The sequence below is a fragment of the Chrysochloris asiatica genome, unplaced genomic scaffold (genome assembly GCF_000296735.1).
Source record: "Chrysochloris asiatica unplaced genomic scaffold, ChrAsi1.0 scaffold00031, whole genome shotgun sequence".
Lineage (NCBI taxonomy): Eukaryota > Metazoa > Chordata > Mammalia > Afrosoricida > Chrysochloridae > Chrysochloris > Chrysochloris asiatica.
Window position 1 is genome coordinate 1,976,293 of NW_006408549.1, and position 18,713 is coordinate 1,995,005.

The window sequence follows — 18,713 nt, forward strand, 5'->3', positions numbered from 1 at the left end:
GAGTGCTAACATACTGTTAGTTGATCGATGTATAAATTGCTGAATTGGAAACCAATGTAAGTTTCACATAAACCATACACAAAAAAATATTTTAAAAAAATAAAATGATTGCTGTTGTTAGGTGCCATAGAATCGGTTCTGACTCATAACGATGTAATATATAAGAAAAGGAACATTAATTGGCCCTTGCCTTCTTCATAATCATTGAGCCCATTGTTTGAACTAGCCGTTTTCTACTTCACCCTCCCTACAGCATAACTGAAGGCTATGAAACTCCTCAGCTTTACTGTGCAACTGAATCCTCACCAAAGGACTGTCCTTCTCTTCTGATGAATCTAGAGTCCTCAGCTGCTCCCCCTCTTCATGTCCCCATCTCTACTTCATCTATGGTAGTTCCACATTCCGCTCATGCTCTTCTCCCTAGGTTTTAGGGTCCTATGTTTCTGGACTGTAAGATTAACTACTCCCCATTTTTGTTAACAAAACTTCTGCCTTCACAGTTGTAACAATCGCATTTAGTCATGATAACAATTACTCTACATGAGTCACAGTTAAATCATAGGAATCTTATCCCCATCTCTTTTAATCAGACCCTTCTAGACAAGATGACAACTATGCAGTGTGGACTCTTTCTTCCCCGACACACTCTTAAATTGAACTCCCTCTTGAAACCTCGTAAACCAATCACTTCATGCCTTTATCGCCCTCTTACTTTAGGTAGCCAATGTCTAAGTTGCCCTTCCCTACCTACCCTATGTACAGAGGGGATAGCACTGATACTTCATGTGAAGACTCTTTCCCTCTCTATTGCTATTTAGAGTTACTACCTCCACGAGTTTAGGTCAGGTTTATCATATTGTAGCAATTTACCCTTGTTTCCTTTATCAAAAATTGTTGCTGTGTTGTTGTTTTTTATCTTCCTCTAGTCAAGTTCTGATTATCAAACCATCAAGGCTAGGTCAAATGGGTACTACCTGCAAATTTGGGCGTTCTTGTGCATCTCCCTTCACATCATATTAGTTGGATGATTCACTCTCAGCTCTAGCTTTCTGCGGCTATGTTCTTATCCATAGGTTCAGGTGTCCCTAAGTCTCACCACACTTTGGACCAACCAGCCCTTCCTCTTCTTCTCTCTCTCTTCTCCAGGTCAACGGGAGTCAATGAGCCATGGTTGAACTCAGCCCATTTCTTCATTGCTGTCTTTCCCCCTCTTCCACTCACCAGCAGACTAATGTGGTCATCAACAAGCCTATATGCCTGCTCATGTGTTCCCTTTGAGTTTCAGTCTTAGAGGGGTTTGTCCTGAATTAACTTGATTGCTTGCCTTGATGACTTCCTGGAGAACAACTTGCTTATTCTTGTAGTAGCCAGTCATACTTACATTTTTGTTTTGGGTTTTTCCTGATGATCTTTCTTTGAAGATGTATCTTCTGTCGCTCTAGCTGTTCCAGGCTGGTCTGCTTGTCCTTTCTAGTGGGTATGTCCCACCTCAGAAGTTTCTGAATGGAACTCATGATTCCACCTAAGGTCCTGTACTCAGCAAAGGCTCCGCAAGAGTTCTTTTTCACTGGGCAAGTTCTAGAACCCCTTTTAGGTATTCCAATCAGTTATAAAGGAGCTCTGGTAGCGTAGTGGTTACGAGTCGGGCTGCGAACCGCAAGGTCAGCAGTTCGAAACTACCAGTTGTTCCATGGGAGAAAGATGAGGTTTTCTGCTCCCATAAAGATTTACAGCCTCAGAAACCCTGAATAGGGTCGCTATGAGTCAGAACCGACTCCATGGCACATAACAACAACAACAATCAGTTATAGGCTGAAGATGGGCTTACAAGTTTTCTGTAATCATGTTTCCCAATATTCCTTTCTATCCCACTCAAGTGTCTATTTTACAGTAGTAGGTAAGGGAAATCAATATTCATAAGACAGTCAAGCATCTTAGTATTACTTCCCCTTTTCAAACTATGCCTAGATCCCTGTATCACAGGATCTGTTGTCCCAAGGTTGAGCATGAATCACTATTTATCTGTCCCACTTAGCCCATGCAAACCTGTCTCAGTGTTCCCCTATCTACTTTGTTCTTCACCTCCTCCCCCTTCTTGTATTGCCCTCCCCAACACCCATACTATGATGTGTCTGCCCTTACCCTGTGCTCTACCGTCGCCTCGCTCCACCTCCCCCAAACCCCCCACAACACCCCATCATTGTGGTTACCTTTTATTCCACTAACTTTTCCCTCCATTTAAGACAGTCTATTTTATCCAGCAATCTACCTGATCTTCTCACCACCTAGATCTCTGTTCCTCTTGTTTACCTTCTTTCAAATTGTAATTGTTTTGATCATAAACTGATCTCCCAGATCCTCTGAATTTGTTCTTATAGTTTTATTCTCGACGCTTCCATTTGTCATCTGAGTTCCAGGTGATGCTGCCATGTATGTCAATCTCTGATTGTTGTCTATTCTCATTGGTTCTCAGTCCACAGAACTCCCTTTAGAATGTTTTTCATTGCAGGGTTGGCTTTGGCAAAATCCCTGAGCTTCGGTTTATCCTGGAATGTTTTGATTACACCGTCGTAATTCAGGATTTAATTTTCGGCCTGTTTCCTTTTTAGTCGCCTGTCCTGCTCCACAACTCCCATTCAGGCCTTTTTCCTAGTAATACACAGTTTAGGGCGAGCTGTGGCCATTTTGCACTGCTGTTTGGTTTTAAGTGGGAACTGTCCCTTTAAATTTTGAGGAGATCCGTGCTCATGTGTAATATAACCCTCCGGGGGTGGGGTGTCCACTAGTTCAGGCACCCCTCTAATCACCAGAATAGAGGTGCACAGACAGTGAGGGACCAATGAACAGATACCAAAAAAAAAGTGTCCACACCTTTATCTCCGTGGTTCTGTCAGGAGTCTGTGGCTGCTCTGATCCTTCCCCCACTTGGTCTCGCCAGTGATGGCAGCTCCAGGAGCAGGAGAACGTCTTGAATTAGAAAGCACTGGATTTCTTGCTTCTGCTACCAATTCCCCTAGCTGTAAGCCTTCCAACCTGCTTAATATTCCTTTATATGTGGTTCAGAGTTCTGGGACCATCCCCTGAGCCTGCTTGATCCTGTATTCTGTGTTGTTGCTGACAGAGCTCCTTACTGCACTTCCATCTGATCCACCATCTTGTTTGTTCCTCCTCAATATTTTATTTATACACTCTTTATTTCATTTTATTTTATTTTAAAATTACATGTATCAAGGTATAAAACTACTTTCTAAGCTTTAGCAATTATAGTTAAATTATTTTTACTTCATCAAAGATAACTATATAAGCAGGTATTTTTTTTTACTCAATCATCTTAACTGTACCACACAACAGCTAATGCATATGAGAAAAAAAATGAAGTAATGAATCTCAAAATATACCTTTTCTCCCATAATTACAGGTATCAAATGGCCCAGCAAGTTGAACTCAGCCATGAAAATTGTGCAGGTACATTTGAGGAGAGTAACACTTGTAAACCGAGTAGGAATATATTGCTCAAGAGTTGCCACTTCTTCATGATTCAGTAGTGTTTCATTTTCTTCCTTAATTTCTATAATAAAAGCAATGAAAAATAACTTTTAAATAATTTTCTTAAGTCATTGAAAAATGAATTAATTTATTCCAACAATTTAAGGTAAAACTCCATTTTTTTAAAACAGTGAAATAGTTGTAAAATAATTTGTTGCTTTTAATAAATAAAAATCATACTATTCTAGAATATATAAAACTTCCCATTCAAAAAATTACTAGTTTTTAATTATAAATATTTTTTAGACTGCAAAGCCGTTTGAACTGCAAGGTTGGCAATTCAAGCTCACCAGCAGCTCCTTGGAAACCCTACACAGGGTGGCTATAGGTCAGAACCGACTCGATGGCACACAACAACAACAACCTATTCATTGCAGTCAAGTCAATGTGAACTCAGGACAGAGAAGAATTGCCATAAAGGGTTTCTTCCTACGATGCAATCTGCATAAGACCAGACTGATATATCTTTCTCCAGTAGAGTAGTTGATGGGTTCGAGTCAGAGACTTTATAGCTGAGTTAAGTGCTTAACCATTACACTACCAAGGCTCCATTACTGGACTAACGATGGGTTACTAAATACATCCTTATCAGGAGAAAGAAATTCAGAAACAGACTCACACACTGAGGGAAGAGAGGCACGTGAGAAGAGGCGGAAATTGGAAAGCTACAGCTACAAACCAAGGAATGATCATGATTTATTTGTTAAAAGAGACAAAGACGGATTCTTCCCCCTGAGCCCTCAGAGGATACCTGGATTTTAGACTTCCAGTCTCCTGAACTGAAAATATGCTTCTGTTGTTTTATACCACTGCAGCCTTAAGAAAAGCAGACACTAACTACTTATCAATAGCAGAATGGATAAATAAACAACATTGTTGTTGTTAAGTGCCATCAAGTCGGTTCTGACTCACATAAAATAATGTGAGCAAAAGCCAGACACAAAAGAGTACATTTTTTTTCCTTTTTTTCCATTTAAAGAAATTCAAAAATAATACTTAATTAAATATATGATGTCAGATGGAAGAAGAGTGGCTACTTTTGGGGTCAGGGTAGTAAACAGAAGTATTGTTGTTGTTGTGAAGTGCTATCGAGTCGGTTCCAACCCACAGCGAGCCTGTATAGGGTTTCCAAGGAGCAGCTGGTTTCCAAACCGCCAATCTTACAGTTGAAATGGCTTTGCAATCTGGCGCATTAACCCACAGCGCCACACCAGGAATAGAAGCACAAAGGGACTGAAATTGGATACTATCCTACTTCTGAGACAGTAACACATATATTATGCTTCAAGAAAAAAGCTAAGAGTGGGGTGCTCAAAACTGCTCACTACTTAGGATTTAATGCATACACACCCTTATATATGTATACTATATTTTTCACATATAATGCGCCCATACCCATAATGCTCACGGTATATATAGGAAACTAACATGTGAGGTTGTTCCACAATTTACAGTTCTACTCTATTCTAGAGGGTTGGAATGAGTCAGAATAGACTCAAAGGCAGTGGGTTGGGTTTGATTTTGTATCATTTGGAAGTTGGTCTTATTAGTGTATCATAAGGAGTCTTGGTATCCCGCTATAGGATAAACACTGAACTGCTAACCACAAGGTTGGCGGTTCAAACCCACCACCCACTTCTTGGAAACGCTATATGAGTTAGAACCACTATGAGTCAGAAACAACTTGACAGCACTTAACAAGAATAACAATTTAGCTGTTGTTGTTGTTGTCAGGTGCCATCGAGTCGGAACCGACTCATAGCGACCCCATGCACACCAGAATAAAACAATGTTCGATCCTGGGCCAACCTCACTACCGCTGCCACACTTGAGTCCATCAATGATGCCACCTGGCTGATCCATCTCGTTGGGGGTCTTCCTCTTTTTCTCTGACCCTCCACCCTACCCAGCATGACATCCTTCTCCAACAATTATTTCCTCTGGACAATATGTCCAAAGTAGGAGAGACGAAGCTTAGCCATCCTGGCCTCCAAGGAGCACTCTGGCTGCACTTCTTCCAAAACAGATCTATTGGTTCTTTTGGCAGTCCATGGCACTTTCAGTATTCTCCTCCAACACCACAACTCAAAGGCATCAATTCTTCTACGATCTTCCTTATTCACTGTCCTGCTTTCGCATCCATATGAGGCTATTGAAAATACAATGGCCTGGGTCAGGCGCACCCTAGTCCTCAAGCTGACATCTCTGCTCTTCAACACATTAAAAAGTTCCAGTGCAGCAGATTTGCCCAGTGCAATACATCGTCTGATCTCTTGACTGCTACTTCTGCGAGTGTTAATAGTTGATCCAAGAAGAATGAAGTCCTTGACAACTTCAATCTTTTCTCCATTGATAAGAATGTTGTTTATTGGTCCAGTGGTGAGGATTTTTAATTTAGTAGCTGTGACAAAAGCCAAAATTCAAGAAGTTTCAAAACAAACAGAAGTTTATGTCTCTTTCATATAACCTAATTCTAAGAGATCCAGGACTGACAAGCTGTTACAACAGTACTGAGGATCTAGGTTCTTTCTACCTTGTAACTCTGGCTAGCCCAGCATGCAGCTTTCAGCTCAGAATCCATCTCCTTCTGTAATTACATCTGCATTCTAGCCACAAGGAACATAGAGAAAAAGGAAGGCATGCTCTTTTCCTTTTAAAATCATGGACCAAAAGTTCACACAAAGTGCTACTCCCATACCAGTAGGCAAAACCTAGTCCTAAGAGTATGCCTGTGATGTATAGTGCTAATTTGGATTACTACACTCATTTCCATTGTTATATAGTAAGAAGAGAATGGGCACTGGGGAGACAATTAGCTATCACTGTCACAACAGTAATACTTATTATAGAGATAGGGAAATGGAACATTAGAGATATTATTTAAATTTCCTAGGTTGGTAGTTTCACTAGCCACTTTTTGGAAACCCTCTACAGAGTCATTATAAATTGGAATCAACTCAATGGCACTTAACAACAACAAGAAATCAATAAAAAGTAGGAGGTAAAACTGAAACCATACCCTGATCCCATTGGTTGAGTTTTTAACAATTACCCTATACCCACCTTCAACATATTATGTTCTACTATATTTAAGAGTTACTTTATTACATTAAAAATGTTTTTATTATCATGAAACTGATAACCATATTCACACACTATGTAGAAAAATTAAAGTTGTACAGAAGATTCTTTTTTACTGATACTACCTAAGATTTCTGGAATTTTAAATTTACATGTTTAGAGTTCATCTTCATGTCTGTCTCTGTAGATTCCACTGACATGAAAAATGGTCATTTTTCTCAATACCGGAAAAAGAAGAAAAAAGGTTTGACAAAATACTGATAAACAAAGTACTTTACATAACTATACCTTCCACACAAAAATGTATTCTTTAAATTAACACTTGCATATATAAAAATCTTTGTAGATAGGCAAAATATACTAAAATGTTAACAAAATCACACAAACTGGGTTATACAATAGATTCAAACTCAAACTAAACACAAACCTGGTTTTAGTCTGCTATATGGTTCATATTCATGTTCCAAGGCACAAACAATCATTTTCAAAATCCTATGTACTGCACTACTGTCCAAACGAAAATCAAGAGGACCTATAACAAGGTTTTTGATAGACTTCTCCTGAAGTGTTCCCAAATCTTCAATCTTCCCTGAAGAAAAGTCTTGCTGATTTGCAGAACCTAGAAGAAGTCAGAGTTCATATTAATACTTTATACATCAACCAGATACACCACCAAGTAAATACAAAGGGCTTCAAAAAAATTTGCAAAAGAAAGGAATTAAAAGATAATGGAATATTTCCAAGAATTTTCTGAAGCCTCCTCATATTTTATTATTCTTTTCTCACCTTTTTAGCTTATAGCTTAACATCCTAAAACTAATTCTTAATTTGGTATTACACAATTCTATTGATCTGTGTATTTTTCTATGCATATGAGATTTTAAAAAATTATTCCTGTTATCTATTGAATGTTAAAAGTATTATATAAGCAAACTGGTCTTTGTTAGATAATTATTCTGTAATAACTAAATGGCTTATATCTAACAACTTTACATGGACTAAAGAAACGTTATTCTGGAGAAAGTTGCATTTTACTACTAAGTTACCTTAGCTGTTGGTATGGATGGCCATACAGACAATTCTATTTTAGACATAAAAATTTGAGGTATTTATGAAATACAAGTAGAATGGCCAATATGTGCTGGGTATTTAATTGTAAACTTTAAAGAAGCAGTTTTGACTATAAATACAAATAGACACAAACAAAACTAAGCCTACTGCCATTAAGTCAATTCCAATTCATGGAACCCCATGTGCTACAAAGTAGAACTCCACAAGATTGTCTTAGCTTTAATATTTCCAGAAGCAGATTGCTGGGTGGGTGTGAACAACAATCCATTAGGTTACTAATCATATGAAAACCATTTATATCTCCCATAGACATCAATAGACAGATGATATTTAAATTCCTAAGAAACCATGAGATTATATCATGACACATTAAGAAGAATGAGACTATCCTCAAGAAGTGAACCTAGAGATTAACAAAAATTTAGAAATCCAAAAAAGGAGCAGAAAATTATTGGTCATTTTTTCTGTTTATTTAGCAAAACTTACTAATCCTTTAAGACTAACTCCACCATGAAGTCTTTGGCCAACAGGTACAAATAACTACTTTATTATCTAGACTTCTCATAGTTCTCTATTTATACTACTATATTTATACACAGTTCTTATTTAGCCTGAATTAGTGCAAGAAAAAGCTCAATGTCTTTTCAAATAATTCAAAAGCTGCACAAGCAGCAAGTGAAGGTGATTGTGATTTGTTACTGGTAGGAGTTAATTCAATCATTCTAACCTGCAGGCAAATCAACAAACATTAAAGAAGGGCTTAAAAATGATGGGACCTCACACAAAAATGGAGGCAAACCAAGCCACTCTGAATGTGCATGGCTTTCCTCAGGCCTGCCAATAATCCAGTCTTACCCATCAGGCTCCTGAAATGCCTCAGTATGTCTCTTCAAGTCCCCCATTCCAAGGCTTCAACTACTATTTCCCACAACAGTTACCATGATGAATCACCCAAACTGTAAAAATCCTAGTCTGTTTCTGTTTCACTTTCATTAGCCACAACAACTGACTCAAAGCCATGAATTAAAGAGCAAACCGAAGTTGTCTACAAATTGGACATCTGTAACCTGGAGACAGCCTGTATTGAAATTTTACTATTTGGTATATATTTCTAGTTTGTTGTTGTTGTTGTTAGGTGCCACTGAGTTAGTACTGACTCATAGCAACCTTATGCACAGCAGAACAAAACATTGCCTGATCCTGGGCCAACCTCACTATTGTTACCACACTTGAGTCCACTGATGCTGCCACTTGGCCAATTCATCCCATTGGGGGTCTTCCTCTAGAAGAGCTTTGTATAGCTAACTATTTCTAGTTAGAGCTCTGGTAGCGTAGTGGTTACGAATCGGGCTGCGAACCTTAAGGTCAGCAGTTCGAAACTACCAGCTGCTCCGCAGGAGAAAGATGAGGCTTTCTACTCCTGTAAGGATTTACACCCTCGGAAACCCTGTACAGGGTCGCTATGGGTCGGAACCGACTCGAAGGCACTTAACAACAACAACATACAAAATGTATAGCTATTTCTAAGTAGCTATACGAAATTTCTTTTCAATAATCTGCACACAAAAAAGGATTTATGATGCCAAGAATCTAAGAAAATTCTACAATGACATTAAATTTAAACCATTAAAAGTATTAGAAGGCATATCTGATGTAACAGAATATGCCAATCAAGGACCAACTGATTGTAAAGAAGTTTTGTTTCTGTTGTTAAAAGAAATGTAAACATAAAGGAAAAAAGCCAGTACCTTTGCCACTGGTGTTTTCCATTGTATACAGGTAATCCATGTAAAAAGCCCCAAACCTCTGCATCCCAGCCATCTCAGTGTATGTCTCCTGCCAACAGAGCAAAGCAAACAGAGCAAACGTTGAATAAGTAAGAGGCTTCTGAATTAAAATCCAACAGGACAAGACTCAAACACATATTATCCTTAAATAGAATGCGTATCAATTCAAAGAATTACTAAAACAGAAGAACAGGTTATCCAAAGAATTTACTTCAAAGAATGGTAATGTTATCTCTATTATAGACTACAAAAGAAACTTTTAATTCTATTAGACAATTTGACCACTTTATCAATAATGTCTGGTTAATGAATACCTATAATGGAGTATATAGTACAATCTTGACCTTTATCACATTCATACAACTGCTTAATAATGTATACTTTCAAATAGAGCTAATCCTTAAATATTTAACTACACTGACATGAAACAGCTCAAACACTCAAGGTATACTAAAATATTCAAAACATATGTTAACTAGGCAGATAAACATCAGATTCTTTCATTTCAGATTTGAAATTAAATCTTAATGAAAAGGATTTAAAAGCAAGTTATTCTATTAATCTTCAAGTTACTTTTTTGGAGTATTTTACTTTATTACATAAACATACATGATTATATCACATGAGAAACTCAAACATTGAAAAGCACAAATAAAAATGAAATTATCTATCTTTTCCCCTCAAGTTCACACCCTAGAAATAACCAATATTAACACACAGAAGCTTAAATGCTCTCCATGATTATTCTGAAAGTTGTCACTGTTGTTGCTAAGTGCCACTGACTTGGTTCTGACTCACAGCAACCCTGTACAGAGTTGCTAAGAAGCAGCTGGTGTGTTTGAACCACCAACCTTGCAGTCCAGTGCTTAGCTTAAATAAATAAACTGTGGTTATATAAAGACTCACTTGGAACTCCTAAAACCTTTCTAAACAAAGACGCTAGACGACAACATTCTAAATATTTCAATTAAAATGTGTAATTCAGAAGAAATTATTTAAGAGGACCGACGGCAATCACAAGAATTCACACAATGTGTCCACCCAAACAGTGTATTAGGCTTAAATGCATGTTCTCTGACCTTATGATGAGCCGCATCTAAGATAAACTCTGCACGAGTACCATTATTTTCTGGGCTTCGGTAATCAAACAATGAATTTGTAAGGTATGTCAAACCTTTTGTACTCAAATTTTCTCCACAAATGAAGAAACAGGCTTCCTGAAAAGAAATGAAAAAATTTTAAAGGTAGCAAACTCAACAGATTGTTAAAAAAAAAATCATGGGTTGTTGTTTTTGGGTTTTTTTAAATATATTCATTAGTCAAAAGGAATCACTACAAGTTACGGCCTTGTAAAAAAGACAAGGAATACCATCTCTATTTTTAGTGCCTATTTTGGCAAAGAATATTTTAACAAACTAAAAAAGAATTCAAATTAGCTGATATAAACAACAAAGGAGAAACATTTATATATTGGAAAGTTTCTTATACTAAAACTGTTCAGATGTTAAAAACTACCAATTTTCTATAGTCCCCTCAGCTCTACAACTTAATGGAAAAAATAGTAAAGCTCCTCACTTAAGCCAGACTTACATAATCTAACATATTTTTCTAGATCTAACATCTAGCAAATTAATATACAAGTATCCTATCAAAAAATAAACAGGAAAATTTTTTGATGTGTTATATTGCCTTCTACTCATTTATTCTAACCAAAGAAAGGAAGATTAAAAATATATTCTGACTTACTGTTTCACTTCTAGTCATATTCTCTTCAAAATCTTTGATACCCATAATGGCTTTAAGGCACATGGCTCGGCAACCTACAAAACCAATCTGGCAATCAAAGAATGGCTCTCCCATCATTAGGGCCTGTAAGAGGAAAGGAAACATATCAGAACTAAAAACTAGAATTCAATAAAATGCTACAGTTTCCTTGCAGAATGTCTAAATTAGTCAAGTATCTTTAAGATTTGGCCACTGCAAATTTACTTTTCTTTGATCATAAGTTTTATTAAAGCAAAAAAGGTTTTACTTGCCTTTGTGTCCTTCAACTTTTTTATTCTCACAGATTATCACTTCATGAACGTTAATACACACATTGTTGTTGTTAAGTGCTATCTAGTCAGTTCCAACTAGACAGGGTTTCTGAGGCGCGACTAGCACATTTAAACCACCAACCTTACGATTCAAACCAATTTTACAGTCATTGCTTATCTTAAAGCACCACACTAGATTCTAATACACACATATCCATCCATATATAGATATAAGTATAGATAGGTTAAAGGGAAAAAATAATTGATGCTCATAACAGTAAAATCTTCATTAAAATAATAATTACTTCAACCAGTATTTTGTTGTTGTTAAGTACCATGGAGTTGGTTCCAACTCATAGTGACCCTGCACAGGGTTTCCAAGGCTGGCTTCTAAATTACAAATATGAAACTGTTATTTGCAATTAGAATATTGTATTAATTGAATACTAATTTGTAAAGACCATTCAATGTACTGTTTGGATAGACATGTGTATATACATATATATGGAGCTCTGGTAGTGTAGTGGTTACAAATCGGGCTGCAATCCTCAAGGCTGGCAGTTCGAAACTACCAGCTGTTCCGCAGGAGAAAGATGTGGCTTTCTGCTCCCGTAAAGATTTACAGCCTCAGAAACCCTGTGCAGGGTCGCTATGAGTCGGAACTGACTCCATGGTACTTAACAACAACAACATATATATACATACACACACATGTATGCACACACATATATCAACAACATAAACACACATATGCTTACATACACTATATTTAATATTAAAAGATTACCTCAACTGTAGTTCCTTCTTGCTCCCAACATAACACTTCTTTAGATTTGACTTTCTGAGGGCTGTAATAACTACTCTCAGCTTGCATTTCAGTGATCTAAGAAAGAAAATAATAAGCCACATTAAGTCAAAATTAGTATTAAATGACAAAACATTATTATGATGATGAGTTGGCTGAAAATAAGGCTAACCGTCAAGCTTAAGATAATTATTAGATAGGAAAACAGGTGCAAAAACCTAGCTGTAACAGAATATCCACAGAAAAAAGGCTGAATATGCTACCCTAAACGCACACTGTTATTAGTGTTAATAAGTGCCACTGAGTTGGTTCTAACTCACACTGACCCTATATACAGTTTCTAAAGAGTGGCTAGTGGGTTTGAACTGCCGACCTTGCAATTAGCATGCCAGTGTAGATCCTACAGTGCCACACCAGAACACCACCAAATTCACATAAAGAATTAAAATACCACCAGATTTTTACTTAGTTCATTTCTTAATATTGCTCCAAAGGGTGAAAACTATGTAGCAATATCAATATCACTGACAAAAACCCATTTTTATATTTTGTCAAAAATGTATGCAGAACCTCATGCATTATTTTCATTGATAAATTCAACCATGCTCAGTTAATCATTTTCAAAATTTCTCTCCATTTCAAATCAAAGGATTAAATACATTGAGAAGAAACACAAATAGATGCAACAGTACTGCTGTGTTTAATTTCTTATTAAAGGCACATGGTTAAGAGTTCAGTTTATAACCCAAAAGTAGCCTAAGCAAAGCTGCCATCCCTTCAATGTGAAAAAAGACACTCACAATCAGGTCAAATATGGTTGTTGTTGTTAACTTTTAAATGCCATCTAGTCTGTTCCAATTCAGACCAACCCAATACAGGGTTGCAGTTAGCAGTCCAGAGCTTATTCTATAGCACCTAGGAAACCATATGGGGCAGTTCTCAGTTCTATAGGGTCACTAGGAGTCAGACTGAACTCGACTACACACAATAACAGTTCTTATGAGGGTGGTATTACCATTGATGTTCATTTTTAAAGAATGCCTCAAAACACACACAAATTGATTAACTAATACAAAATTATACTTAACTGATAAAAATGCACAAATCTAGATGCTAACAGAAAAAAATAATACTCATCAAGCTTGGAACATATCATTTGTATGCACCAAAAGCATATTATTGTTGTTGTTAGGTGCCATGGAGTCAGTATTGACTCATAGCAAGCTTATGCACAACAGAATGAAACACTGCCTGGTTTTGCAGCAACCTCACAATCATTGCTACACTTGAGCCCATTGTTGTTGCCACTGTGCCAATTCATCTCGTTGAGGGTCTTCCTCTTTTTTCGCTGACCCTCCACTTTAACAAGCACAATGTTATTTTCCAAGAACTGGTCCCTCCTGATAATATGTCCAAAATATGAGAGACAAAGTCTGGCCATCCTAGCTTCCAAGGTGCATTGTAGCTGTACTTCTTCCAACACTGACTTGCTTGATCTTTTGGCAGTCCATGGTACTTTTAATGTCCTTGTTCAATACCATAACTCAAATGCATCAATTATTTTAGGGTCTTCTTTATTCATTCTCAAACTTTCACATTCATATGAAGTTACTGAAAATAACATGGTTTGGGTCAGTCACATCTTAGTCCTCAAACTGACATCTTTGCTCTTCAACACTTTAAACAGCTCATCATTTGACTTCTTGACTTTTGCTTCCATGAGTGTGATTTGTTGACCTGAGCAAAACGAAGTCTTTGACAACTTCAATCTTTTCTCCATTTATATATATATACGTATATGTTGTTGTTGTTAAGTGCCATCGAGTCGGTTCCGACCCATAGCGACCCTGTACAGGGTTTCCAGGGTGTAAATCTTTACGGGAGTAGAAAGCCTCATCTTTCTCCCGCGGAGCGGCTGGTAGTTTCGAACTGCTGACCTTAAGTTCGCAGCCCGATTCGTAGCCACTACGCTACCAGAGCTAGATGTAGTTTATTGGTTCAGTGGTATTTTTGTTTTCTTTACATTGAGATGCAACCCATACCAAAAGCTGTGGTCTTTGATCTTCATCAGTATTTTAAGACCTCTTCACTTAGAGCAAAGAAGGTTGTTGTATCATCAGCATATCGCAGGCTGTTAATGAGTCTTCCTCCAACTCCGATGCCACATTTTTCTTCATACAGCATCTCATATTATTTGCTCAGCATATAGACTGAATAAGTATGTTGAAATAATACAACCCGGACACACACCTTTTCTAATTTTAAACCACTCAGTGTTCCAGTGTTCTAACAATTGCCTCTTAATCAATGTACAGGATCCTCATGAGCATTCTAGAACACTCACTCTCCACAATGTTGTCCATAGTTTGCCATGATCCACACAATCAAAAGGATTTGTGTAGTCAATAAAGCACAGGTAAACATCTTTCTGGCATTTCCTTTCAGCCAAGATTCAGCTGATGTCAGCAATGATACCCCTCCATCTGAATCTGGCTTAAACCTATGGAAGTTCCCTGTCAATGTACAGTTGCAGCCATTTATTTATCTTTATCAAAATTTTACTTGGATGTGATAAAAATTAAATTGGATGATGATGTCCACATTCCATTGGGTCACATCTCTTTGAAGTTGGCACAAAAATGATCACTTCCAATCAGTTAGCCAGGTAGATGTCTTCCAAATTTCTTGGTATTGATGAGTGAGTGCCTCTAGTGCTGCATCAGTTTGTTGAAAGATTTCAATTTGTATTTTATAAATTCCCAGAGCCTTGTACTTTGCCAGTGTCTTCAGTGCAGCTTAGATGTCTTCCTTCAGTACCCTGGCTCTTGATCATATGCTACCTCTGTTTGAACCAAGTATTTTTTTTGGGGGGGGTGGGGGGTGGGGGGTGGGGGAGTGACGGTTCAATGACTCTGTGTATTCCTTCCATCCTCTTTTGATGCTTTCTGTATCATTCAATATTTACCCATAGAATCCTTCAATACCGCAAGTCGAGGCTGCATGCTTAATCAATTTCAGACTAAAGAAGTTGGTAGAATTCTTCAATTTCATTATCATTGGCTTTAGTGGTTGGTATGTAAATTTGAATAAGAGTTGTATTAACTGGTTTTCCTTGTAGGTGTATGGATATTATCCTATCACAGACAGTGTTGTACTTGAAGATACATGTTCAAATGTTCTTGATGAATGCAATGTCATTCCTCTTCAATTTGCCATTCCTGGCATAGTAAACCACGTGATTCTCAGAATCAAAATGACCAATACCACTCCATTTCAGATCGCTAACACCTAGGATATCAATGTTTATGAATTCCACTGCATTTCTGACATTTTCAAATTTTTCTAGTTTTACACACTGTACATTCTATGTTCCAATTATTAATGCATGTTCACAGCTGTTTCTCCTCATTTTGAGTTGTGTCCCATCAGCAAATGAAGGTCCCAAATGCTATATACCCCATGTGCATCACCATGGTCAACTCTATTTTGAGGAGGCAACTCTTCCCTAGTCATATTTTGAGTGCCTTCCAACCTGAGGGGCTCATTTTCCAGCACTGTATCTGACCAACTTTTGGTGGTCTTCAACATGTTTCAATATTCAATATTCTGGTATTATCTAACTGTGTTCCTGCTACTTATAAGGTTTTCAGTGACTAAATCTTTGGAAGTAGACCATCTTTCCTTTTTCCTAATCTGCCTTAGTCTGGAAGCTCAGCTGAAACTTGGCCACTGTGGGTAACCCCGCTTGTATTTAAAATATCCGTGGTATAGCTTCCAGAATCACAGCAACATAAAAGTCACAACAATATAGCAAACTGTCAGACAAGTGTTGGCTCCAAAAGCTAGGTAATTTTAATTACTATCAATAGGTACCATATTAAATGTAAAGGTATATGCTGAATTCTGGTAGTTAATTAACAGTAATGAACCAAACAATGTTGGTTCCTTATTTTGTAAAAACGTACTATGATAACATAGGATGCTAACTAACAGTAGGGAAAACTGTGTGAGCAACAGACATGAACTTTCTGTCTTAATTTTACAGTTTTTCTGTAAATACAAAATTGTTCCAAAATTGTTTGTTTGTTTTTTAAAAAAGGTACTCTGCCCATGTTTGTCAGTGATTTAGTCCCTGTTCTGGTTTTAAAATGCTTTAAAGAGGTCTTTTGCAGATTTACCTAATGCAATCTGCTGTTTGATTTCTTGACTGCTTGCTTCCTTGAGTGCTGATTGTGGAACAAAGCAAAATGAAGTCTTTGACCACCTCAACGTTTTCTTTGTTTATCAATATGCTATTTATTGGTCCAGTTGTGAGAGGATTTTTGTTTTCTTTACAATAAGGTAAAACCCATACTGAGGAACAAGGTTCACCTGATGCAAGCCATGGTATTTTCAATTGCCTCATATACAAGCTAAAATTGGATAATGAATAAGGAAGACCTTAGAAGAATCAATTCATTTGAATTATGGTGCTGGAGCACAAAATTCAAAGTATCATGGACTGTCAGAAGAACAAAAAAAATAAGTCTAGAAAGAAGTACAGTCAGAATGTTCCTTAGAAACCAGGATGGCCATTCTTCATCTCTTGTACTTTGGACATGCTGTCAAAGGATCAGTCCCTAGAGAAGGACATCATGCATGGTAGCAGGTCATCAAAAAAGAGGAAGAACCAAATGAGATGTACTAAGGCAGTGGCAGAAACAATGGACTCAAACATAAACACCACTGTGAGGATACACAGGATCACACATGTGCAAAGGATGTCTTATGAAATGGATATATTCCTGAAACTTAAATGCAAAGAAATGAAGAAAAAAATACAGAGGTCAAATAATTGTAACATCTCAGGAAAACATTCTCATACTAAAAGAAGCATTCTTTGACAGTTACCAGGGGTGGGAGTGAAGGGAAAATAATTCACTGGCTAGACATGTCTCTACTGAGACATGTTAACTTGGGTGATGGGGAGGGCGATTTACAAGAAGGAGGTTGGCAGATGATTGATGAAGACAGATGAGAATACAAGGAGGAATGCAAGGGCTAAAGAGGGTAGAGGTAAATAGTGATATACAGACAACCTTGGAACAACAGTGTTCAGCAGGTAGATACTGGACAGAGACACAGACTGAATGGGTATTGGAGGGAAAATGGTATTATACTCAAAACATGTAAGAGTTTGAAAGAGGACATTGGTACATAGACAATTATGTTTCCTGCAAACACAACTAGAATGTAGTAGAATGTACAGCAAGCAAAATGATGAAAATGTTTTAGATATTATCAAATATCTTAAGGCAATGAGCTGCTGGGACTAGGGGCTTGGGACCATAGTCTTAAGGGATGCCATGGTCAACTGGCATAACATTGTCTTTGTAGACAATGTTCTGCATCCTACTTTAATGAATAGTATCTGGTATCTTAAAAGTTCATGAGCGACCATCTAAAACTCACCTATTGGTCTCTCCATGTGCAGAAGAAAAAAAGAGTGATGAGAATTGAAGATGCTTGGAATCAGCTAGTACAATAGACTAATAGAACATGTGAACATTAGTCTCCACAACTCTGATACCAGAAGAACTATATGGACAACTACTCTCAAAGGGATCACATTAGAATGTCCTAGATAGAGTGGGTGAAAACACAGAACATAAATCAAAATCATCTTTAAAAAGACCAAACTTAGCCAGAAATATCACCATAGAAAGCTTGTAAGTTTGCCTTCTGCCTATAACTGATTAGAATACCTAACAAGCGGCTACAATGTGCCCAGTGAAGGAGGTTTCCTGCGGAGCCTCTGCATTACATAAAACCATAGGTGGAATACTGAATAGCATCCAGAAACTTCAGAGATGGGAAATTTCCAATTGAAAGGACAATCAGACCAGCCTAGAGGGGCTAGAAGAACAGAAGATACTTCTTGAAACACTAACAGGAAAAATACAAAACAATATAGACAGACCAACTGATTAGTACAAGAACAAGCAAGTTGTTCACCCAGGAGACATCAAGGCAAGTGGTCAGGTCCCCTCAGAGCAAACCCCTCCTAAGACTAAGACTCAATGGGAATACACACTCTGATTGGTGACCACGTTCTCATCGATAAGGGGAAGTGAGGGAAAAACAGCAATGAAGCTGCAAGCTAAGCCCTACAACATTCAATAAACTCCTGTGAACCCTGGTGGAGACCTGGTTGGCCGGAAGTGTGGCAAGACCTGAGGACTAGAGTGGAGAGTGAAGTATCCAGCTGATAAGAAGAGAGGGCATATGCACAAGAACACCCACACTTGAAGATAATACCCACTTGACCTGGCTTCAATGACTGGATGATCAGAGCTCAACTAGAAGAAGAAAGAAGAGGAAAAAAAGAGTAATCTGTACAATTTGATG

At 37.5% G+C, this 18,713-nt stretch overlaps 1 protein-coding gene across 3 annotated transcripts in view; it reads right to left on the minus strand.

The window, feature by feature from the left end:
• Positions 1–18,713, minus strand: part of VPS13B (vacuolar protein sorting 13 homolog B (yeast)) — a 1,072,080-nt gene that overhangs the window by 966,525 nt on the left and 86,842 nt on the right. For all 3 annotated transcript variants that reach the window (XM_006859183.1, XM_006859184.1, XM_006859185.1), the window contains 6 exons: positions 12,309–12,404; positions 11,232–11,354; positions 10,565–10,702; positions 9,447–9,534; positions 7,055–7,246; positions 3,399–3,568 (listed from right to left, as the gene is read on the minus strand). In XM_006859183.1, the coding sequence (XP_006859245.1) occupies positions 3,399–3,568; positions 7,055–7,246; positions 9,447–9,534; positions 10,565–10,702; positions 11,232–11,354; positions 12,309–12,404 (807 nt within the window). The remainder of the gene's footprint in view (positions 1–3,398; positions 3,569–7,054; positions 7,247–9,446; positions 9,535–10,564; positions 10,703–11,231; positions 11,355–12,308; positions 12,405–18,713) is intronic.